The sequence below is a fragment of the Nycticebus coucang genome, chromosome 3 (genome assembly GCF_027406575.1).
Source record: "Nycticebus coucang isolate mNycCou1 chromosome 3, mNycCou1.pri, whole genome shotgun sequence".
In the NCBI taxonomy this organism is placed as follows: Eukaryota; Metazoa; Chordata; class Mammalia; order Primates; family Lorisidae; genus Nycticebus; species Nycticebus coucang.
In genome coordinates, this window is record NC_069782.1 from 52,743,257 (window position 1) to 52,769,681 (window position 26,425).

Below are 26,425 nucleotides of genomic sequence, written 5' to 3' on the forward strand. Positions count from 1 at the left end.
ATTACAATCTATTTTCTACCTCACGGTCAATTAGTTTATAAAGCGAGACAAGGTAACAATTTATTGTGCTCTTTCTAGGAGGAAGAAATTTCCAGATGTAGAGGTTGGAGGTAGAAGCTGTGGAGTGTAAAAGCCTAAAAATGCATTAGCGTCCTTTTTGCAATGGGTGTGCTTGACAGAAGAGGCCATACTATACAGCAGGAAATAATAATTCACAACCAAATGTAGTTACAACAGACCTTAAATTTCTGCAAATTAACTCACTTTGAATTCTTTATTATTCATTTCTTTTGGGGGGGAGACATAGGGTGTAAAAGAAATGTCTCCACCAAATGACCACAGTGAGACGTCCAGGAGACTTCCTACGTGCTTCTCAAAAAGCCAGACCAATTTCACAGAGTAAAGATTTCATTAAACATGTTGAGGTTTCAGGTGGGATTAAAAAAATATTTCTGGCCTTTTAGAAACTGAGGTTTGTATGGACAGATTTTGGAAGCAAAGTACTTACACTCAGGAAAATAACTTGAGATCAAAATATAAGTACTCTTTTCGTGGACTGCACTCTTTCTAACAAGTATGATGGACTAAATCATCTATGCTTATGACACTCTAATAACTTATAAAAACTAACATCATCTTGAAAGAAAAATTTTTAAAAGACTAAACTCTGTGTTAATAAAAGTCATTACTTTTATTAACAGGTGGCTCCTGTGGCTCAGTGGGTAGGACACCAGCCACATACAGCCAGGCTGGCAGGTTCGAGCCCGGCCTGGGCCTGCTGAACAACAATGACAACGACAACAAAAAAATAGCTGGGCGTTGTGGCGGGTACCTGTAGTCCCAACTACTTGGGAGGCTGAGGCAAGAGAATAGCTTGAGCCCAGGAGTTTGAGGTTGCTGTGAGCTGTGACGCCACAGCAATCTACTGAGTCATAAAAAGTCATTATGGCTCATTTTCTTAAATCTTGGCTCTCCAGTTAATTTTTAAAAAATTTCTGTGAAGCCTCAAGAGCCCCTCTAGATACCTTTTTAATTCTACTTAGCAGATCATTGTAGAATGTGAGAATTTTTTTTTTTTTTTTGTAGAGACAGAGTCTCACTTTATGGCCCTCGGTAGAGTGCCGTGGCATCACACAGCTCACAGCAACCTCCAACTCCCAGGCTTAAGCGATTCTCTTGCCTCAGCCTCCCGAGTAGCTGGGACCACAGGTGCCTGCCACAATGCCCGGCTATGTTTTTTTTTTTTTTTTTTTGGTTGCAGTTCAGCCGGGGCTGGGTTTGAACCCGCCACCCTCAGTATATGGGGCCGGCGCCCCACCGACTGAGCCACAGGCACCGCCCCAGAATGTGAGAATTTTAAACCAGAAGCAGAAAAGGACTCTAATTATTTCAATCAGGAATGAAAAGAGAGAAATCAAGACTGATACCATAGAAATACAAAATATTATCTGTTAATACTATGAAAATACTTACGCATATAAACTAGAAAATGTGGAAGAAATGTACAAATTCTCAGAAAAGCACAACCTCCCTCGGCCCAATCAGAAAGACCAACATCAGGTACCAAAATTAAAGCAGCAACAAAATATCTTTCAGCAAAAAAAAAAAAATCCTGGACCTGACAGGTTCACACCTGAATTTTATCAAACTGGTAGCTAACCTGCAGAAATTATTCCACAATGTCAAGAATGAAGGAATCCTCCCTAACATGTTTTATGAAGCCAAAATATCTTCAAAATACTAGAAGCCAGTATCACCTTTCTGCCAAAGCCAGGGAAGGACTCAACTAAAAAAGAAAACTATAGACCAACATCCCTTATGAATATGGATGCAAAAATTCTCAATAAAATCATAGCGAACTGAATCCAGCTGCACATCAAAAAAAATAATTCACCACAACCAAGTGGGCTTCCTTCCAGAGATGCAAGGATGGTTCTACATATGCAAATCTATAAATGGAATTCACCACATAAATGGAAGTAAAAACAAAGACCTTATAAAGTTTCAGTAGACAAAGAGAAAGCATTTGACAAAATTTAGCAGTCTTTTATAAGAATCCTTAACAAAACAGGCATAGACAGGACTTATCTCAAAATTATAAAACCACATACTAAAAGCTAATGTTATAATGAACAGGGAAAACTGAAAGCATTCTCACTGGAACTGGACACAGGTGAGACCGCCCACTATCACCACCTCTACTCAACACAGTTCCCGGCCAGAGCAGCCAGATGAGGAAAGGAAATCAAAGGCATTCAAACGGGAAAGAAGAGGTCAAATTACCACTTTTTACTGAGGACACGATTTTTTTTTTTTTTGGCCACTTTTGTATTTTATTGTGGAACTGAGTTTTTTGTTTTTAATATTTATAAAACTCCAAAGATTCGGCGAAAAGGCTCCTGGAATAGATATTGATAAATTCAGCAGAGTCTCGAATTACAAAATCAATGGACACAAATCAGTAGCTTTCATATGTGCCGACGACAGCCAAGCTTAGAGCAAATTAAAGACTAATACCCTTCACAATAGCAATAAAGAAAAATAAAAGGAACGTTTAACTAAGGAGGTGAGAGACCTCTATAGAGAGAACGTCCAAACACCGAAGAAGGCGAAGCAGAGGGTATAAACAGATGAAAAACATGCTCAGGAATCTGCAGAATCAACACTGTTGAACTGTCCAGTACAGATTCAAAGCAATCTTCAAGATCATTTTTCACAGATGTAGAAAAAAACAATTCTATGCTTTGTATGGAATCTGAAAAGAGCCAGAACAGCCAAGACAACCTTAAGCAACACAAACAAATCAGGATGCATCGATTTCCCAGATTTCGAGCTACACTACAGGCTACAGCACCTGAACCATAGTAACTAAAACTGTAGTACCTAAAACTACCGTACCTAAACTACAGTAACTAAAACTATAGTACCTAAACTATACTATCTAAAACTACAGTACCTAAAACTATAGTAACTAAAACTACAGCAACTAAAACTACAGTACTTAAAACTACAGTACCTAAAACTACAGCAACTAAAACTATAGTACCTAAAACTACAGTACCTAATCTACAGTAACTAAAACTACAGCAACTAAAACTATAGTACCTAAAACTACAGTACCTAAACTACAGTACCTAAAACTACGGCAACTAAAACTACAGTACCTAAACTATAGTACCTAAAACTACAGTACCTAAACTACAGTAACTAAAACTACAGCAACTAAAACTATAGTACCTAAACTACAGTACCTAAAACTACGGCAACTAAAACTACAGTACCTAAACTATACTACCTAAAACTACAGTACCTAAACTATAGTAACTAAAACTACAGTACCTAAAACTACAGTACCTAAACCATAGTAACTAAAACTACAGTAACCAAAACTATAGTACCTAAAACTACAGTACCTAAAGCCACAGCAACCAAAACTATAGTACCTAAAACTACAGTAACTAAAACAGCACGATGTTGGCACAAGAACAGAGACATGGATAAACAGATCAGAATAGAGAACCCAGATACAAAACCATCTTCATATTGCCATCTGATATCTCATAAAGCAGACAAAAATACACACTGGGGAAAAGATTCCCTACTCAACATGTAGAAAACTAAAACAGGATCTGTACCCCTCACAAAAATTAACTCACAATATATAACAAACCTAAACTTAAGACACAAAACTATAAGAATTCTAGAAGAAAAAAATTGGAAACATTTATGGACACCATGCAAAGAATTTACCATGAAGACCCCAAAAGCAATCACAATAATAAAAATAAATAAATGGGATCTGATCAAATTAAAAAGCTTCAGCACAGCCAACGAAACAATCATTAGAGTGAGTATTTAACCTACAGAATAGGAGAAAATACTTGCATCTTACACATCTGATAAAGAGCTGATAACCACAATCTACAAGGAATTCAAGCAAATAAGCAAACAAACAAACAAAAAAAACCACCCCATTACAAATTGGGCAAAAGACATGAACAGAAACTTTTTCAAAAGAAGATAAGATTAATGGCTCAACATCTCTAATCAGGGAAATGCAAATCAAAACCACAATGAGGTATCGCTTAACTCCACTAAGAAGTCCTCAAACAACAAATGCTGGTGTGGATGTGGAGAGACAGTTACAGACTGTCCGTGGGACTGCAAACTAGTACAGCCTCTATGGAGAGTAGTATGGAGATTCCTCAAAGAACTCAATGGAGACCTATCATCTGATACAGCAATCCCACTGCTGGGTATTTACCCAAAGGAAAAAAGGAAAATAAGACATTTTATAAAAAAGACAGCTGTACTCAAATGTTTATCGCAGCACAATTCACACTTATAAAGATGCAGAAACAACCCCAGTGCCCATCAATACGTGAGTGGATTAATACAATGTGTTACATGTGTACCATGGAGTACGATGCAGCCATTTAAAAAATGGCGAACTTACACCTTTTGTTACCAACCTGATCGAACTGGAGACCATTCTTCTAAGTGAAGTATCGCAAGAACAGGAAAACAATGCCATATGTACTCACCACTGACTTGAAACTCATCAATTAACACGTATGTGTACTATGGAAATAATATCCTTTAAATTCAAATAGGTGGGAAGGGGGGACTAAAATGTTTATTCCCCCATAATATTCTGAATTAAAAATAATTTTAAAGTTAGAAATGAAAATTCATGCCAGTGTTTGAGAAAAAGAACCAGGAAATTTATACAAACGTCTTTCTTTTTCAGATCTTCAAGCCCAGTGGTTTCTGAGGCTCCCTAATTTTCCACCGTGAGTATCTCTCTGCTTCGGGGACCACGAATAATAACACGCATCACGTCTCTGTCGTCATCGTGGCGAACATTCATTGACTATGTCAAGCAGCTCATTAATCCAAATGAGCGAGCATCATAATCATCATTTTTTGATGAGCAAAATGAAGGACAGAAGGGTTTAAGAAAAGTTTCCCATGTCACAATGGCAAATGGGAAAACTGGGATTCGAACTGCAGGGTTTGCGGCTCTGCACTGCCCTCCATGTCTCTGTCTATAGAGCTTCCTAAAGAGGAGATTTTACTCATTCCCGTCTCACTCTTTGGAGCTTTCTGATGTGAGGCAAAGAGATGCCCTTCTCTCTGAGGATCCTTCTCTGGGAGAGGTTTTTACTGGAATTGGTGTCGTCCTCCTGAGAAATGATGGACTGTGCGGTCTGTTTCAGGCCTTTTGGTTCTCCTGGTACCTGATCAGAGAAATACATTTAAGTCTTTCCTTGTACACTCCTGTCTCAGTTCGGCTTCAGGGTCGGTTTCTGGTGCCACAGATGTAATTTCACTTAGGTGAATTTATATACACGATGCCTTTGGTCACGGAGGACAATAAGCATTTCCCTCAGGGAAATGTCTTCTTACAGTTTGACCTATTTTGTTTCTCATTTACAAAGGAAGCATTTCCCAGCTTCAAAAGTCATGATCACCCAAATAACCTTCTGTGGAGTCTCACATTATTTGCTGCTTGAACTTGAATAAAATCACTTTAAAAGTCGAGAGGAAAAGAATGCAATAAAATTTAATAACTACCTTTTAGAAAAATATTTTTGACTTTGCATTCATGAACAAAGTTAGTGAAATTGAGTGAGCTATTCTGAGCATAACATAAAGCCTTCCAGTGAGTTTATTAAGATATTATCCCTTGACGTGAAATGTTTGATTACGTACATATTATTAGTTTTCCATAATCTTATTTTAGGGTTTATCAAGATTTATAATAGCATTCTTTTCCAGCCTACCACAATGGATTTATATTTAAATAGACTTCTGCTTGAGTAGATTCTTTGTGGTAAGTGTCTTAAGAGGATGGCATTTCAATCATTTGGGCCAAGTAGGCAGAATTAACTTAGTTTCTTTTCTGAGTCACTTAAAAATTACTGCAAAAAAAATATAGTCTATTCAACTAAATACTGGAGGCCAGGTTCTATGTTAGAAGTTATCGAAGATGCAGAAATGAACAATTTTTTTTCTTCTGTTTCTTTCTTGACATCATTAGGTTTAGGGAGGGTCGTACTGAAAGGCATACTATTAGAATGGGTTTAGGTGATTTAATAATTTTCAAATAAATCTGGTAACAAATGAATTCTTAAAACATTGTCTCACGGGACACAGGTTTAGTTATATTTTATATCATAATCCCAAATTTTCTGAATGCTTTTAAGAAGTCTCTGTGTCCACCATGATTTATAATTTTAATGATTTTTTTTTTTTTTTTTTGTAGAGACAGAGTCTCACTTTACTGCCCTCAGTAGAGTGCCATGGCATCACACGGCTCACAGCAACCTCCAGCTCCTGGGCTTAAGCGATTCTCTTGCCTCAGCCTCCCGAGCAGCTGGGACTACAGGCACCCGCCACAACGCCCAGCTATTTTTTTGTTGTTGCAGTTTGGCCGGGGCTGGGTTTGAACCCACCACGCTCGGTATATGGGGCCGGCGCCCTACTCACTGAGCCATAGGCGCCGCCCAATTTTAATGATATTTTTGACAAAATAAACATACAATCAGAAAAGCACTGTGAAGTAAAAAGTATAACTAAGCCGTTTATAAAATCTGTGTCATTCCAAATGCTGTGTGTGTGTACAGGCGACACACTGAGCCTTCTGAATGTGGGCTGAATATTCACACGTGAAATTAGGCATCAGCTAAAAAATGAGACTCTATGGCAGGTGGTCTAGAATGTTTACCATACCTCAAAGTGAAGTAAAAATAACGTTGGGGAAGGATGTGAAGGTCAGATAAATGTCCTAGATGTGAAAAGTGAGGCTAACTCCGTCAGAGTGGACTGTTTGTCCAGAGATTCTCCCTCCTTCATTAAGGCTGGGAATCTGCAGTTTCAGTAGCTCTTCTCCTGCCTTGGAATGACAGATTTTCAGAACTGATAATTTACACAACAAACCAGTCTTGATTGCTGAGTGCTGGATAGAATACAAAGATTAGAAATTACTCACTGCCTTCTCCCTCCCCACCACCTCCCCAGAAGCATGCAGTGCGGTAACAGTAGCATATTCACAAAATACTTTGTGAATCCAAAAGAGGACACGCATATTTGGGCCTCCAGCGTACAGGAGGAGACTTCACGGAAGAGATGACGCTTGGTTTGTGTCTTTAAGGTTGAACGGGAATTTGCTTGTCCTAGAACGGGTTGGGAAGATGACATTCCAAGAAGTGGGATGTGTGAACACTTTGTGTGGATGTTCCAGAATGACTGAGTCATCTAATGTGCTTGGAGCATAAGGGGCATGGGAGAGGTTATTGGAAAATGCCCAAAATACCTGACCTACTACTTACTAAAGAATTATTCCTCTCTCTTTAAGTGTTTCCCTGAGAAGCTGCTCACCACCTCCTGGAGAGTACACCCACCCACCAAAGCACAGCTCTTTTAGTTGGAATTTACTATCGTATGTTGATACTACATCTGCGTTTTTATAATTTAATATTCATTTAGCTTCTGTGCTCAGGCAGACTTCTAAGATTGCTGACATTATTTAAAACTGAGCGAAGTTCAGAATGACATTCCAGCTTTAAGAGAAAATAGTTCCATTAGCTCCATTAGCTTTAGAGTTAAAAAAAACTCTATTTTTGTTTTTGCCAAAAATAGAGGCTGAGTCTAAACAGAAGTAATCAGACCAAAACAAGAAATTTTAATCTGGAAGAAGTTCAACAGTCATTATTTATAACAAGCACAACAGGACATATAAAAATTTATCAGTGACTTATGATAATTTAAAATCCTTGAGGAACTGACAATACTTTTATGACCAAGTAAAACACTGAAACAAAATAAAACTTTCTTAAGTGCTCCGGTACACATTCAGATGTGCCTCATTCATTTTATTAATGGTGTACTCAATTAAATGTTATAAACATATTGTCTGTATGAAGGGGACCAACAAGCCCAATCTATGTCAAGTTCCCTAAAACCAGGATGGATAGGTGGTGGTGATTAAAAATTAAAAGAAAAACTGGTGTTTCCTATTTGTGGCAAAACGGATTTTCTAGAGATGGCTGCAACAACATATATCCCATTTCACATTCTCTTACAATACGCTGTTGGCACGCTTCTGTGAGACACGGGGGTCTTTCTTCTCTTCCCTAGAGCATGACTGAGCCTGTGATTCCAGCAGGAACATCCAGAGTGACTTCCAGGCTAGATCAGAAAAGGTGGTAACTTAGGACCCTGACACTAATCTGTGAGGAAGCTCAAATTAGCCCATGCAGAGAAATCACAGGGCCTGTGTGTGGAGGAACTACGGTCCCCAGGTAACACCGAGAACGGACTGGCATGTGAATAAATGATCCTTCAGATGATTCAGCCTCCAGCCTTTAGGTCTTCCAAAGGGGACCAGATCATGGGCCAGAGAAGAACTATACCCTTAGCTGTGTCCCATCTGAAGTTCTGACTACAGAACGTGTGAATAAAAATGATTTGATCTACAGAGATCTTTGACAGTGGTCTATGGATCACAGGACCGCTATGACTAAAATAGGGTTAATAGCCTTCCAAGGTTCACCTTGATTTACACACCTGAAAACACTTGAGATTTGATGAAATAAAGTCTGAAAGTCTGTGATGTAAGACTGGGATGTAAGGATGGCTCCTCAGCCACTCCCACGGCACACCTGTCAAGTTCTGAACTTTTTGTAGAGATGGGGGTCTCGCTATGTTGCCCAAGAAGTCTCAAGCAATCCTCCCAATCCTCCCAAGTGCTGGGATTACAAGAGTGAGCCATCATACCCAGCCCCTAGGACATTTTTTAAAAGAGAGAAAAATGTGGAACTAAATTATTACCTATTGAGACTAACTATACGAAAAATAGTATACAAACTGGTTTTATAATTCTATGGGAGCATTTTCAACAGACAGAGAAAGGTACGCAGGAAAGTAAGAAAATTTTACAAAGTGGATGATGATGAGCTCAAGGAAAATAAAAAAGCTACAGGCTTGAACAGTACTTTACATGGTTAAGGTAAGATAAGCACTTAATACTAACGTAGCCAAACATTACAGTAGAACCATATTTATTTAATGAACACAGGGAGGGAAGTGGGATGCAATGGGTGTTCTAAGAATCTAGCTAAGTCCTTACATCCCATCAGAGGCAGTCAGTGGGATCTCAGCTGTACACCTCAGAGAACCTACTGCTTAGAGATACGGAGGCAAATACTAGGGAAAAATCTAAAACTAGTTAGAGGCAGTTGTCTCTGAGTGGCAAAAGGGGTTTGGTCAGAAGAGTCCTGCTCCTGGCCCCCAAATAAAGCTACTGTACTATCTGATTTCTGAAACTATGTCCACAGAAACAACAGCAAACATTCACTGACCGCTCACCGTGTCCAAGCACCACAGCAGGTGCTCGGCATGTTAACTCCTGTGATCTCCACAACCCAGGGAGACAGGTATTAACTACGATCTTCCATCTACAGGCCAGGAAACCCAGGCACAGGGCGGCTGAGTAGTATCAGAAGTCCCACTGCTATTTTGATTAAAAATTAATAAACTAAAGCATAATAAATACCCACGATAAAATGCTGACAGTGGAAATGGTTACAGATGAAGCGTCTCTCCCTGATGGGGCCTCGTCCCCCCGCAGTCGTGTGCAGCACTTCCTGGGCATTGTCCCAGACATTCTCTACAACTCCACCCTAACAGCACGAGCACCCTCCTTAACCAACACACCTCGGGGCTCTCCTAGCTGCGTGCAGAGATACGCTCTGTATCTTGAATTCCACTGCATAGTTGCACCAAATTTATTAATCAGTCATCTAATGAAAAACATCAGAGCGGCTTCCAGTCTTTTGCAATTACAAAACAAAATAACAACAAATCCAAACTTTGTTTCACAAGTATCTATGCACATGCGTGAGAAAAGAAAGAATAAAAGGGTGTATACTTTCAAAAATTGTAATTATGGTCTTCCAAAGAGACTGCATGAACTGCCGTTTGGTCAGTAGTTGAGAGCATCTTTCTCCATCTCCTTAAAATAAAAACCTGACTATAATTAGACTTTCTGATGGTGACATATGGGGCTTCTTGTTTTAATTTACATTTTCTAAGTCAGCATCTCGTTTCTGCAAACTGCCCATCCATGATCTTTGCCCAGCTTGGTCATATTCTCAATGATGTTTAAGAGTTCTTGCATAGTAAAAAAATCAAATCTTTGTCATACAACGCTAATTTTCCCCCTCATTTTATCTGTCTTGACTCAATTTGTGATACATTTGCTAAATAGCAATGTGTAATTTTTATGAAATCTGTGAAAATTTAAAACAATTAGATCCCCTTCCTTAAGATGAAGGGAAGCTCAGCAGATCCTGGTGATAAATAGTAACTGTACCTGCCACACCCCTGTGTGACATCCCCCCAGGACCACAGCAGAGTGAGCTCCAACTCAGCAGGGCTTTGCTGACTGCTGACCGCACCCTGCAGTCAGAACAGAGCCGCCACAAGGCAGGTGCTCCAAAAACAGCCCGTGAGCTAGTGACTCCACAGTTTGTGACCAAGTCCCTATAATCTTTCCTCAACTGTGCAATCCTCCCTGCTTGACACTTCAGGAACTACAAATGCAAATACCAAGATTTATTTATTCCATGAATACTGACTTGGAACATTGTAATATCATCTATAACCCTCAGCCTGAGAGGAAACCAAGCATCAGGAGGGTGCGATTGGCCTACAAGTGCACACCTAGAAGGAGGCACCCAGATCTGGCCACCCCCGAGGCAGTTTCTCAAATCCCTGCGATGTAACCAGATCTGTCCTGGACTCTGTTAAGTGGAACCTGAAATGTTTCCCGAAATGGGACTGTGGGACAGGCCTCTCTGGTTGTCATTATCGTGGTGCCTTCTGTTAGAGCAGGTGAGATGGGTGTACAAGCCCAACACCTCGGCTTTCTAAGGAGGCAGGTTCACCCCAATACACCGAGTTGTATTATTTAGTCTTTTTCTGTGTGTTTCTCAGAGCATTTAAAGTGACATTTCTGGGACTTCTCTCATTACGAAATTAAGCTGTGCCTATTGGAGAAAACTGAGAAGCTAAAACCAGTGAAAAACAAAATTAGTGGCATTTTTCCATCTTGTCACTGATCTTGTATCTTTGTATTCACTCTCAAATAAAAATTTTTAATTTGTACGGACACTGAAAGTCAAATTTCACATCTAGCATTTTTCCACTGACTGTGTATTAACATTATTTACCAAAGAATAATGTATATCTGTCGCTAAAGAAGACAAAATTAAAACCACATTTAAGAAAAGGGGTTATAAAAAAAAAAGGAAGTATGGTCAGAAATAATACTACTGGGTCAGAGAGTCTGTACACGGGGGTGTCAAAAAATGAACGTACTTTTTAAGAGATGTTATCTATGTATTACTTTTCCAAGGTGAACTGAATTACGATAGCACTGTGTAGTATGACATTCGCTCAGAAGATGGCATTAATCAAACGAATGCTAGTGTCAGACAGCAAGACAGTTAAATAGCAGAAGCCCGTCATCCTTTCAGGACAGCAAGACCAGTCTGAAATAGTGTTTGAAACTCAAAAACTTTGTGATGTACAAGGACAACGGAGGCATGAGTGTGCAACAGAACCCATTCGTGCTAAGTGTGAGAAGCACAGACTGTGCGTGACATGCACCAGGGAAGATCTGGGAGTTGGTCCCTCGCACAGCAACAAGTCCTTTCTTGAATGTTGCTCAAGCAACAGATCCCCGTAATCAGAAGTGTCTGGACCCTGATGGTGACCACGCTTTGAGCAACTCTTGTAATTATAGAAGTCAAATGTAACTTGTATTCATCTTTTGTTATTGGTATATATTTAAATGTGACTTATAGTCATCTTTTGTTATTGGTATATATTGAGTATTACAACTTCAACTGTTTTTCCCTTTCTTAAAATGTGTATACATTTTGTTGGCACCCTCTGCACTGTCCTGATCAAATTCATGTCTACCTAGCCCCTCAAAATTTGATCTTCATTGAAACCAGGATTTTTGCACATGTAATTAGTTAAGACGAGGGCACAGGAAATTAAGAGTGGGTCCTACAACATCACAACACATTTCTCAGAATGTATATCATCATTAAATCATGAATGACTATATTTCTTTGAACTTTAGAGATTAGGTATTTTTTTTATGTGTTTGGCAATTTATAATTCTTCCCTGAATGGCCTGCATGTGTTCTTGCCTATTTTTTTTTTTTTTACCGAGAAGATGGTCTTTTATTCCTAAGAGTTTTTCATAAATTGTACGTAACATGTTAACTTTTGAATCCTTTCCCTACCATGGTGCAAATATTTGCCCAAATGTGTCATTTTTCTTTTAATTTTAGTGTTTTGAACACATATGTGCTAAGTTTTAGCACATCTTATTATATAATTAGTGTATTCCTTTATAATTTCTGTCCTTAGTGTCATGTTTAGAAAAGCTGTATCCACCTCAGAAACTTACATAAATATTCACATCCATATTTTATTTAGTATTTTCATAACTTATTTCATACCTTTAAAATGTTATTTCATCAAAACTATTACTTTAGGACTGGGTACAGTCTAGGAGGCCAAGGTGGGTGGATTGCTTGAGCTCATGTGTTTAAGACCAGCCTGAGCAAAATAGAGACCCTGTCTCTACTAGAAATTGAAAAACTGAGGCAAGAGGATCACTTAAGCCCAAGAGTTGGAGGTTGCTATTCTACTGAGGGTGACAGCTTGAGACTTCAGTCTTAAAAAAACAAAACTATAGGGCGGCGCCTGTGGCTCAAATGAGTAGGGCGCTGGCCCCATATGCCAGAGGTGGCGGGTTCAAACCCAGCCCCGGGCAAAAACTGCAAAAAAAAAAAAAAAAAAAAAAACAACTATTATTTTAATTGCATTTGTACTTTTAACTGTTTCCAAATAAGTTTTTTAAATATTCCTAATATGTCCCAAATAAATTTTATTTAGAAAGTTAATATTTTTAAATGTATATATACATATTTTTTATTAAATCATAGCTGTGTACATTAATGCAATCATGGGGTACAATGTGCTGGTTTTATATACAATTTGAAATATTTTCATCAAACTGGTTAACATAGCCTTCACAGCATTTTCTTAGTTACTATGTTAAGATACTTAAATGTATATTTTTCTAAATAATAGGCCAGTTTTAATATTTACTGAATAGACATCTCTTTGTAAGTTATTTGAAATGCCAAAATTTGCAAAGCAAATCTCCCACTATTTTTGGGGGGTGAGTGGGTAACAGCTCTATTGAAATCTAATTCACACACCATTCAAATGTACCCATTTAATGTGCACAATTCAATGGTTTTTAGTAGATTTACAAGAGGTATGAAAACACTGCTACTATAAATAGAATTGTAGTCTTCCTTTTTTTTTTTTTTTTGTAGAGACAAAGTCTCACTTTGTTGCCCTTGGTAGAGTGCCGGGGCATCACACAGCTCACATCAACCTCCAGCTCTTGGGCTTAGGCGATTCTCTTGCCTCAGCCTCCAGAGTAGCTGGGACTACAGGTACCAGCCAGAATGCCTGGCTATTTTTTGTTGCAGTTTGGCCAGGGCCAGGTTTGAACCCGCTACCCTTGGTATATGGGCTGGCACCCTACCCATTGAGCCACAGGCGCCGCCCAGAATTGTGTTCTTACTTTTATTTTTGGATTGAACAATTTCTATATTGTTCTTATATCCTACACTTTGCTGAATCTATTTATTACTCAAACAACTTGCAGGGGTCCTCAAACTGCAGCCCGTGGGCCATGAGGCAGTGTGATTGTATTTGTTCCCGTTTTGTTTTTTTACTTCAAAATAAGACATGTGCAGTGTGCATAGGAATTTGTTCATAGTTTTTTTTTTAACTATAGTCCGGTCCTCCAATGGTCTGAGGGACAGTGAACTGGCTCCCTGTTTAAAAAGTCTGAGGACCCCATGAGGGAGTGTGGATTCTTTAGGAGTTACTATATACCAGCTCATATGACTTATAAATAGAGATAGCTTTATTTCTTCATTTAAAATCTGGTTGCTGGCTAGGTGCCACGGCTCATGCCTATAATCCTAGCCCACTGGGAGGCTGAGGTGGGAAGATGCCTTGAGCTCAGGAATTCCAGACCAGCCTGAGCAAGAGCAAGGAAAAAATAGAGAAATTAGCCAGGGGTTGTGAGAAGCACCCTGTAGTTCCAGGTACTTGGGAAGTTGAGGCAGGAAGATTGTTTGAGCCCAGGAGTTTGAGGTTACTGTGCACTTGGCTGACCCCACAGCACTCTAGCCTGGGCAACCAAGTGAGACTCTGTCTCAAAATAATAAATAAATAAACAAAAGCTGGTTGCTGTTAATTTCTTTTCCTTAGCTGCCATGGTTACAATCTCCACCATACTGAGCAGGAGTGGAAAGAGCGGAGATCCTTGTCTTACTAGAGCGAAAGCTTTCACTGTTTCACCACTCTGATAGTAGCTGTGGGTTTTTCATAAGTGCTCCCTTGTCAGGTTGACCCCACCCAATATCCAATTACTGCATTTTGCTGTATTTAATGTGCTCCTGCATATAGTGCACACCCATGTTCTGGCCCAAATGTTCAGGAATGTGTCCCTCAAGAAAGCAGCTGGCTGTTGGCCAGGAGACACACATCTGGGAAGGGCTAGTGTTCCTCCAATATACATGCAGGTCACAACACCTTCCTGCAGCCGCCTGCTCTGTGAAGGCTGCCCCGTTCCTTTCTCCTGGGAGCCCTTCTCTCCCTGCCACATTGGGTTCTGAGATGGCCATGGGGTGGGAGCATCTGAGGCCACTTGGCCCGTGGGCAGCTAGGCAGATCCCTGGGGCCTCTGTGGGGCCTCGGTCTTCACCCTGTATGGCTGCGGCCTGCCTTGCCAGCCCCACCACCACCGTCTTCCCGGGTTGTCAGAAGTCGCTCCAGCATGTTCCCGCCAGATCCTGGATTCTTCCAGACTGGAGCCCTGTGCACCAGTGGCCACAGATGGGAAGATATGGCAGTATGAGAGGCCCACTGGGCTCCTCCACTTCCAAGATGTACTACTCATATATAACACAATCCTTATTTTTCCCTAAAATATTTGGGCAAAAGAGTATGCATAATACATGGCAAAGTATGGTAACTCAACAAGATTGTATCTAATTTTTCACCAGTACAAACAGTTCTGCAACGAAAATTTGTTACTTGGACACTGAGTTCTCCTAGGATGAAGTTCCTGTGTTAGCAGGTATTTACAGTATCAGTTATACTTGGTATGTCTCATTATTTTCCTAAGTTACTGAACTGGTTTTCCAGCAATGAATAAGACTATTTTCTCCAATTCTCATCAACCCTTGATCTTATGAAATATGTTAAAATTTGCTAATCTGATGAGTATGAAATGGTATTCCATTACTTCTGTCATTTGAATTCCTTGAGATTGGAATTGAACTTGTTACATTTATTGGACAGTCGAGATTTTCATGATTTGCATTTCTTATAAATTGCAGCTGCCTATTTTTCCATTACATCATATATGTTATTTTCCAGTTTGTACAAGATATACAGATATTTCACATATACAGATAATCTTTTATTATTTATTTTGCCAATATCGTTCACTAGTCAGTGGCTTATATTTTCACTTTAGTCATCTAGAAATTATTTTAATGTGGTCAAATGTGTCAATAATTTCTTTTATGATTTGTTCTTAGAGCTCCATTTAAAATATCATTTTTAGGCCTATATTATAAAGTTATTTTCCTGTGTTAGCTTTTAAAAGTCTTATGGGTTTCTTTTTATGTTTAGATTTTAATCTGCTTAGAATTTGTTTATCTGAAGTATGTATCAAATTTTACTTATTGTATGTGGAGAGCTAATTGTTCAACAATCATCATTCGTAAGTTTATTCTTTCCTTGAAGAATTTCCCATATTTTTCACATCTTTCAGTACAGTTGAACAATTTTTTCCCCAAAAAGTTTCACATAGTTTGTTATATTATTTCTGTTAGCTTATAGTTTTAGTTGTAAACATAAATACTATTTTTAAAAACTTTTAGGCTGGGCACAGTGGCTCACGCCTATAATCCCAGCACTCTGGGAGGCCAAGGCAAGAGGATCCCTTGAGCTTAGGAGTTGGGAGACCAGTAAGCAAGAGCAAGATCCATCTCTACTAAAAACAGAAAAACTAGCCAGGTGTTGTGGTTGGGCGCCTGTAGTCCCAACTACTCAGGAGGCTGAGGAAAGAGGATGGCTTTTGAGCCCATGAGTTTGAGGTTGCTGTGAGCTATGGTGCCACATCACTCTAGACTGGGTGACACTCACTTTTTTGGGTACGTATATTTTAATTTTTTAAACTTTTAAAATTTAAATTTAAAAGTTTAAAAAATTAAAATATACACAACACAAAATATAGAAGAATGCACAAATCATAAATTTGTTCACTTAATTATCATAAACTAAAGACAACTGAGTAATTACCACCCAGGCCAAGAAAAAAATGTTAAAATCACTCTAAAGTCTACCTTCTTTTTTCACAAGTACAAATACTATGATTTTAACACTACAGATTAATTTCTCTTGACTATGAACTTTACACACATAAAATAGGATCATACAGAATGTATTCTCTCTAATCACAAATTTAGTTGTGATTCCAAACATTTCAATATGTAAAACTTTTATCATTTAGTTCAAAAGATGTTTTCAGATTCCTATTGTGATTTCCTATTCTTTGTCCATGGGTTATTTAGAATTTTATTATATACTACTCAATATACAAGCATGTAGAGAGGTCCACTTCTCCCTTTTGTTGTTAATTTCTAGTTTAATTTCACTGATCCAGAACATGGTCAGTTTTTAAAATGTTACACTAGTGCTTGGCGCCCTTACCTCAGTGAGTAGGGCACCAGCCACATACACCAAGGCTGACAGGTTTAAGCTCAGTCCAGGCCTGCTAAACAACAATGACAACTGCAACCAAAAAATAGCCAGGCATAGTAGTGGGCACCTATAGTCCCAGCTACTCGGGAGGCTAAAGCAAGAGAATCACTTAAGCCCAAGAGTTTGAGGTTGCTGTGAGCTGTGATGCCACAGCACTTTACTGAGGGTAACATAGTGAGACTCTGTCTCAAAAAAACAAATAAATAAAACGTTTACACTAGCACTTAAAATGATGTACCCTGCTGCGTCTGAACATACAGTTTTATTTATGTCAATTGGTTCAGCTGTTCAAGATGTTATTCAAACCTGCTAGATGCTTACCGATATTATTTATGTCAAAGTCTCTCATTTTCATGACAGACTCATATATTTCTCCCTTGAGTTATCCTTTCTTTCCACTATGTATTCTGAGGTTATATTTTTAGGTACTTTCCAATATAGAATTGTAATAGGCTACTGACTTGACCATTTATAATGATAAAATATTCTTTTTATTATCTCTAGTAACAGATTTTTCTTTCGCTTCTAAGTCTACTATATTTCATATAATATAGGCACTTCAGCTTTTTTCCTATGATGTTTATACATGTATAGTATATATTTTCTCATATTTTTATTTTCAACCTTTCTGTGCCCTTATATTTTATGTGGTACTCTTGAAAACAGCATATATTTGGGTTTGGTTTGTTAAGTCTGACAATCTCTGCCTTTTTATTGGAAGAATTGGTATGTTTACATTTAATGTAATTACTTATATATTCAGGTTTAAATCTATCATCTTATTTTTCTGTATTATTCCATCTGTTTTTGTTGCCTTCTTTTGGACTGTTTGCTTTATATTACTTCATTTTCCCCACCTTGAGTAGTTAGCCATAACACCATTTTTACTGTACAAATTCTTGAACTCTAATACCATACTACTAAATCAGAGACTTTGGTGGTGCATCTGGTCAGTGGGTTTAGGATGAGACCTGAGAATGTGCATGTTAATGGTATCACTGACAGGAAAAAATGATTCCAGAATAGGAGATTTGAGGGAAATAATAATAAATTTTGTTGCCATTTTTATCCTTGAAATAGAGAAAATAAAAGATAATTATAATCAGAATTGAGAATATAGCTTTAAAAGTTTTATATGGTTTTCAGTTTCTTAGATCCCTTTAAAAATAAACTTCTGATAATTTCATAAATATATTTATTAATCAAGCAAGAATGAATTAAGCTTTCACTCTCTAGGATTTAACTTTCTTCCATGAAATACAATGTTAATATATGCTCCTGCCAAATAGTTACACCGGAATTAGTAAACTGGGCACTGAACAAGGTTTCAAAGTCCACTTGGGCTCCTGCATCAATGTGATGAATGATATAGAAGAAGCGGGGGGGTGTGAGGGGGATCTTCAAATATAATTGAGATCTTCATAAATGACACCCACAAATGGAAGTTAGAGATGCATCATGATAATCACACAGATAGATCTTAGCATCCTCCAGATTAGGCTGTTTCTAAAGAAGTGTAATACTGATCAACTATTAACATATTCTGACCAAGTCTTTAAATATCTAACCATATTAATTACTTACTCAATAACCTTCCTTAGCTTCTGTATTGTTAATATAACACAAACTTGGTGTCTTCAAGCAACACAAATTTATCATCTTAACAATTCTGGAGGTCAGAAGTCTAGAATGGGTCTCACTGAGCTAAATCCACATGCCAGCTGGACTGCATTCCTTTCTGGAGACCCGTTTTCTTGCCTTTCCCCCCATCCTTGTAAAAAGACCTAATTTTCTCGGCTGTTGGTCTCTTCTGTAATCAACGATAGCAATGGCTGGCTGAATCCTCAAAGTGCGTGACTCTGAACTCCTCTTCTGCCTCCGTCTTCCACATTCAAGTACCCTTGTGATTATACTGGGTTTATCTGGATAATGCAAAACAGTCTCCCTATTTTAACATTAATTGATTAGCAATTTTAACTCCATCTACAACCTTAACCCTCTGACTACAGAGCACACAGAAAAAAAAAAGTGCCTACAGGTATCACTGGCACCAAAGAACATCTTGTTTGGGCGCTTATAGGCTCTGTTCTCAAAAGGTTAATTCCCCTTTGCTATGTAAAGTAAGGTATTTGTAGATTTTGGACCTTATGATGTGGACATCTTAGGAGAGCAGGGGCATTAGTCTTTCTACCATGGCTTCCCAATGCCCACCAAACCCATCCTGGTTGTTAAGGACCTCTACACTATTGGACTGAAAATACCCTTGTGCCTACCCCAAGACCTCACTCTATGTGTCCCCTGTTCCAGACACACCAGTCTATCTGCTATTTACCCAACACATCCCACATTTACACAGCTCATAACTTTGACTCTTGCATTTTCTCTTCCTGGATGCTCTGTTTCTTCCTCCCCACCAAGTTGAAATTCTGTTCATTCTCAGACTCACAGCAAATGCTTCTTTCTCCATGAAGCTTTTCCCCTAACCTTTTCCTGCTGGATGTTCATATCATAATGTTGGAGCTCCCTGTAGAACGTGGAATTTTTCCTTGTTTAACAGCTATTTGTGTTCCTATCTCCTCTGCTAGGTAATAAAATTTCCTTGAGGCAGAAACTCATGGATTCACCTTCATTAACAGGTGTTTATTAGGCATCCACAAAACTGAACCCATTCATCAACACTCCTGCAGACCTCCTCTTCCTCTAGTTTTCCCCATCTAGTAAAAAAAAAAAATCCTCTGTTCACTTAGCTGTGCTTGACACAAACCACATCTCTCATATCCAATTCATCAGTGAATTTTGCATGCTACCCACTGATCTAAGCCCCCACCATCTGTTTTCTGTCCTACTGACTCCCCGTTTCTAATCTCGCCTCTACACCTCTCCCAAGTGAACATGCGTGCATCTGGGTGCATGCACACACATACGTACATGGACAAATTCTATTTTCAACTCAGCAGCCAGAGGGATCATTTACATTTTTTAAAAGTCTAAGTCTGATTATATATCTCAACCCTGCTCTGTGTCAGCTTACCATCATGCTTGGAATACAACCCAAAGTCCATCTCATGCTTTTTGGACCCTACCCTCATCTTCTACAGTCTTCTGCTGCGCTCACTGTGGTCCTCACAGCTCCTCACACAAACCTGGCAGCAAGCCACACTGTCTACAGAGGTGCTAGGGCTGAGTGCACTAGTGGATGTGAAGGGGACCAAAGGAATCGCAAGTCAGTATACCCTGCAGTTAGCATCCAGCTTCGGGGGGAAATATGTAAAGCCTAAAGCCTTCACTAAGTTTTACTTTTCCTCAGGGCATTTCCCTTACATTTAGCGTACTGGTTTCTTAGAAAACAGACTTCTAGCCTTTGTTTTTAGAGCTGCCTTTTTCCCTTTTTGAGACAGAGTGTCACTCTGTTGCCCAGGCAAGGATGCCCTAGAGTCACCCTAGCTCACAGTGACCTACAACTCCTGGGTTCAATTGATTCTCCTGCCTCAGCCTCCTGAGTAGCTGGGTCTACAAGTGCTCACAGCAATGCCCAGCTAATTTTTTGTTTTTAGTAGAGACAGGGTCTCACTCTTGCTCAGGCTGGTCTCAAACTGCTGACCTCAAGCAATCTAGCCACCTTGGCTTCCCAGAGTGCTAGAATTGCAAGGTATAAGCCACTGCTGGGCCTGTTTCAAGGTTTTTATTAACAGAAGAAGAAAAAAAAAGTCAAAACAAAAATAAAATGTATAACCTCTAATTACCCATTTTTTCCTGTCCCACAAATAAGTGAGTGATGATTAAAATTCATCTTTTCTTTGCCATCTAATTTAAATACTGATGCAAAACCAAATGTCTAGAATCAAATTCATTTCACTTAAACTAACCAATTTTAAACTATCACGTATGCTGAATTTCCTTGAGTCCTCCTTTTTATATCAACTCCCTAAATGCAGCATCTTTTAACCTGAAAATGTAAGGTTTTTGTTAAATCTAAAAAAATTGTTTTTAGAGATAGGGTCTCCCTTTGTTGCCCACTCTGGATGGGAACTCCTACCACCTCAGCCTCCGAAGTAGGCATGCGCCACCACACCAGGCTCTAAAAATATAAGTATTAATTACAGTGAATCTTTTTGGGTTCTCAAGTTGCTTTTCTTGAATAGTAGATAAGCACATTTTCTAGACAGTGGTTTACTCTTTTCTATACAGTAGAATCACTTGAACAACTTTTAAAAAATGCCAAAGCCCAGGCCCTACCCAAGACCAAGTAAGAGTCTCTGAAGGTTGCACCCAGGCATAAAAATGGCCTTTATAGGTTCCCAGGTTATTCTAATGTGTAGCCAGCCACACATAGTTGAGAACCAAAACTTTTGCCACATACAACCCTGAGTCACAAAGAGACAATACGGTGATGGAACCAGTAGCAATAGGAAATCGACACAAAATTTAGATTTTGCCAAAGTTAATCTATAGAGCAGATCATTTCCCTGTGGGTAATTAGTTGACTTGAGTACTCTATTACATGTCTGGACATAGTGATTGCTTAGTACAACAAGGATATGAATTAAAATAAAAATAAATAAATTGAATAGGAATTAAAGATATTTTAAAGAAAGCATCTGCCAAAAGATCAAATTTATTCCCCTTTACTTCTACTCAGTAGTCTATGGCTTAAGAGTTACGTATTAGTAATATTCTTTTCCCTTCTCTGACTCTTACTGAAATTACTACAGCAAACTCAAGGAAGAAGAAAAAGTCCTTATTCTATTTTTCCAAGAAGTGATACCCTAAATGATTTCTTAAATCATCATTTCTTAAATGATGGTAGGTGATAAAGAGGAGGAGGCTGAAGGGGGTTAGAATCCAAGATGTCGTAGGGAAGCTAGATATTCTAGGAAGGAGGGGGTGTAGAACCTGTGCCTTCAATAAAGAGGGAAGGGAAGGCAAAGAAAAGATCTAGGCATAGCCGGGCATTGTGGCGGGTGCCTGTAGTCCCAGCTACTCGGGAGTCTGAGGCAAGAGAATCGCTTAAGCCCAGGAGTTGGAGGTTGCTGTGAGCTGTGTGAGGCCAGGGCACTCTACCAAGGGCCATAAAGTGAGACTCTGTCTCTACAAAAAAAAAAAAAAAGAAAGAAAAGATCTAGGCAGCTGAGATGCAACAGAAATGGGCAATAGATATTGCCCAATAGCAAGGACAACATGAAAATATTCTGCTTATGAATTTGACTCTGGCACACAAGAATTCCCAGACTGAGCATTTAATTTGTCAAAAATTAAAAGGTGATGCTACGGAACAACCTTGTATTCTATAAATGCTACAACACAATCATACTGTGGATAAAGAGTGGTTTGGCTGAGGAAATCTTGTCTAAATTGACTTTCTGTAACATAAACATATTTTTCTCTAGTTCTGCTACTTTTCTGAATACTTTACTTCATAAAATGTTATTTTGTTCAGGTACTTCTTCAAAACAATTGTTGCCAAGATCTGAATTGGCACTGGGGGAAAAAAACAGGTTATTTGCAGCAGAGAGAAGCTTAGCATTACATAAAGCATTCCAATTGCTTCCAAGTGATTTAAAAATCAGTGTCCTAATATTCCAATTTACTTTTTCTTTCAGATCCTTCAAAACTGCCTGGAAACTGTGAAGCAGTCTTTTGTAATAAATTCTAATTTGTCAAGGTCTTGGTGAGATACTAGTCATTTACTGGTACAGATATATGCAATTTATCAATGCTCGAACCACTATCTTAAAATAATTAGCAATGCTTCACCAACTATAACAACTCCTGAATGAGGAACTACCATAGAATTTCCAAATCATTACTACTGTTTGGCATCTTTCTTTGATATTATTTGTTTAATTTGGGGAAAAAAGTTTCTGAACCCATGATAGTTCTTTCTAAATTCCTGGTTAATAAGCAAATTAACTTACATTGGTCTTTGAGACATCATCATTTCTTCAAGACCTGAGCACCGTACTCTACACTCTACATTCTAAATTCTTATCCCTACATAGACTGCTTATGGATCTTCAATTTTTAAGGTAGATAAACATTGATTTGTCAGCAGAAGCATTCTTCTGAACAGTCATATTTTTAAAAAAGCATTCTCTTAATTTCCCCCAATTCAATTATTTATTGCTTAGACAACAAGACCACAAATGTTACTGCAAAGCAACAGCAAATTTGTTTTAAATACTTTTAAAATATACAGTTTTTTCCTCCTTTTGGATTCATATATCTTGTCACATTTAATAGAAAGTTTTCCCATGTACATAGATTTATTCCTTTATGGACTATGTTCCTGCTCGATTTTTTTTTCTTCTAGAGACAGAGTCTCACTTTACCGCCCTCGGTAGAGTGCCATGACGTCATAGAACTCACAGCAACCTCCAGCTCCTGGGCCTACGCGATCCTCCTGCCTCAGCCTCCCGAGCATCTGGGACTACAGGTGCCCGCCACAACGCCCGGCTATTTTTTGGTTGCAGTTCGGCCGGGGCTGGGTTTGAACCCGCCACCCTCGGTATATGGGGCCGGTGCCCTACTCATTGAGCCACAGGCGCCGCCCTCCTGCTCGATTTTTAAGCACGGCTCTCACAAACAGGAAAAATGACAGTAACTTTCAAACAGATACACACCTTTACTTTTGATAGCTGAGCAACAAGGGGAGGAGAAGAGACCAAGAGAAGAAAAAAAGAAAACCTGTCTTGTAAAACCAGGAGCACTACAAAGCTCAATTAGTTCACGGACCGAGTACACTGCTTTTTATAACTTTTTTTTTCCTCCCCTGGGAACAGTTTTCTGAGTCTCCCTCTCTTTGTCCTAACCAGGTTTCATCTTTTTTTTTTTTTTTTTTTCCTTTCTGCTAGTGAGGCCAGAAGAAGTTGCAGGGAAGGAATCCTCAGTACCTGTCCCTGAAGGCTTTCTATTTTCAGTAAGTTTGACTGTTCTCCAGACTGTTCCTGAGGTCTTCTAGACCCTTCGGAGAATCTATTTCGTGAGAACTGGGAGCCCTCTGCGTTCCCCCACAATGGAGCCACACAGATTTTCCCATTTGATTCCAGGCCGTTCGTCAACCCCCAAAGGCTCATCTTTGAACCACAAGTTAAAATGTCTGTGTGGAGACAAAACGCAAGGAAGTCTAGCAACTTTCCACAGGCTAAAAGACCCTCTTGACTCTTCACACAAGGTCATTCCATCCGAGCTGTTGACGCGGCAGTCGAAGCTCAAACCTCGACGGTGCACGGGAGCAGGTGGCTGCCCGCTAACCACTGGCTTTTGCCGAGGAAAAGTTAACTTCTTGGCTCCCCCTATTTCTCCAAATCCCGTGTGGGAGGCACAGGACCCGGGCTGGCCGAGGCCTCAAAATCTAAGACAGGTGTAAAGGGAGCCTCTGGGTACCCCAGGTCGCCGTCTAAGACCCCCTCTGAAGGACCCTCGCCCTACGGCTCCCCTAGGTCCTCTTTCCTGGTTTGAGCACAGCCGGGCCCCAGCCGCGCGAGCACGCTCCGAGGCCACACCGTGCAGTCTCACACCCGCGATGCCCCCGGGACCCCCGAGCTCCCGCAGGGACCCCAGGCGCACGGCGCGCCCTCACCTTGGGGTTGGTCAGGAGCTGGTGCTCGTCGCTGTGCAGCAGCGCCCTGGAGTTGGACTCGGAGTTGTTCACGTAGACCTGGACGCAGGGGTACTGCGAGGTGCCCCTGCAGTCGGCGCCACAGGTGAAGGTGCACTCGAACACCTCGCCGATCTGCTGCACCGACAGCACCGTGCAGTTGGCCGCCGTGGCTTGCAGATCCTGCAGCGCGGGACTGAGCCAGCAGAAGCCAAAGATGAAGAGCGACACGACGCCGGAGATGATGAGGAACAAGCCGAGCCGGATGCTCTTGTCCTCGGCTTCCGTGTACTCGTAAGACACCCGGAGCTTCGCCATCGCCCCCGACTCGCGGCGGCCGGCGCGCTCCTCCGCCCCCTCCCGCCCCCGGCGCCGAGCCTGCCTGCCTCGGGCGGGAGGAGCAGCCGCCGCCGCCGCCGCGCGACAGCAGGGGAGTGGGCGGCGCGGGGGGGCGCGCGAGAACAAAGGGGCCGAGGCCGGCGACGCCTCGGCGGCGGCAGCGCCCCCCACCCCGCGGCCGCCGCTTCAGAGCCGCCTGCACCCTCTGGCGGCCCCCGCCGGCCGCCGCCCCCGCACGCTCCCCACCGCCCCCACCCCGCCTCCTCTGGCCGGGCGTCTCCCAGTCCCCATCGCCCGCCGGCCGCCGCCTCTCCGCGGACTCGCCGGGCGGCCGCCCCGAGGGGAGGAGCGGCGGGGCCCGGGCGAGCCCGGGGCGCCCCGCGCGGGAGGCGGCTCCGCCCCGAGCTCCCCGCCCCGCCCCGCCCCGCCCGGGGCAGCTCCTGGGGGCGAGGAGCCGGCGAGCTCGGGGCCCGCGGCTGCGCTCGGCTCCGAGTCCTCGCTGAGTCCCGGTGGAGCGGCGTCCGGCACGGAAGCTGAGTCTCGATAGCGCCCAGCCGGAGGGAAAGTTATAAAAGGAAAGGGACGGAGGGGAGGGCGCAGTGGCGGGGCCGCGGCGGGAAGCTTGAACTCCAGGCGGGGATTGGTTAGCCGGCGGGAGCGTGCGCCCGCCACCCACAGCCTGCGCTCCGGGAAGCGCGCTCGGTGACACAGAGGACGCTGGGCTGCGGGGGCTGAGCGGACCGAGGAGGGGAGCGCCGGGGCGGCCCCGGGCCGGGCTGCAGGCGAGACCCGTCCGCCCCCACGACGCGCCGGCCGACCCAGAGAGCTGCGGGATTGGAGCGCACAGGCTTGAGGCAGTTTGCTGTGGAGGCTCCAGGCTGCGACTGGCAAGACCCAGGAACACTGCCTGGGTCCTCCTCGGTGAACCTGGTGACGACTTAGGTCTCTAGCAGCCGGGTCGACCCCACCTCGATTTGCCCCCCGTGGCTGAGGCTGAGTAGCAAGCACCGGAGACGGGTGGAGAGGCTTGCAGCCTGAAAAGAAACGCCACTTTCCTCATGGGGACCTACCCTCGCTTGGAGGTTGGCGACAGCAGAATTATTCTGTTCTGTTCCACTCCTTAGGTGTCCTGCCACCCCGGCCCGCCCCCGGGATTTTAGATGCGCTTTCCAGGAGCGCTGTGGAAGGCGACAGAGGTGCGCAGACTCTCTGTGGGACAGGTACCGTTCCTAGAGCTGCGTTCTGCTCTCTTAATGCTTCTCGTTGCTCCCCCCACCGCTGCCCCGCCCGTGCACACTTTCAACTTAAGTCTTTCTGTGACTTTTTTTTAAAGTTAAAATCACCTTTTTCCAAACCATATTTTTATCATAAAATCAAACTGGAGGACTATTTCGACCTATATTGTGAAAAATAAAGTCAGAATGTTCACTTCCTTGCGAAATACACATTAAGGTCTTTATCTTGGTTTCTAAGTCCTAAATAAATAAAATTCTAAATTATGGTTTTGATGAATATGGAAGCACAGAATCCTGGAATTCTTTA

At 41.3% G+C, this 26,425-nt stretch overlaps 1 protein-coding gene across 1 annotated transcript in view; it reads right to left on the reverse strand.

The window, feature by feature from the left end:
* KCNMB4 (potassium calcium-activated channel subfamily M regulatory beta subunit 4) overlaps window positions 1-25,101 on the reverse strand; it is a 72,576-nt gene extending 47,475 nt beyond the window's left edge. Inside the window, exon 1 of the mRNA XM_053584497.1 lies at window positions 24,527-25,101. Within this exon, the coding sequence (XP_053440472.1) occupies window positions 24,527-24,862 (336 nt within the window). The 5' untranslated portion in view covers window positions 24,863-25,101. The remainder of the gene's footprint in view (window positions 1-24,526) is intronic.
* Between the last annotated feature and the right edge of the window lie 1,324 nt (window positions 25,102-26,425).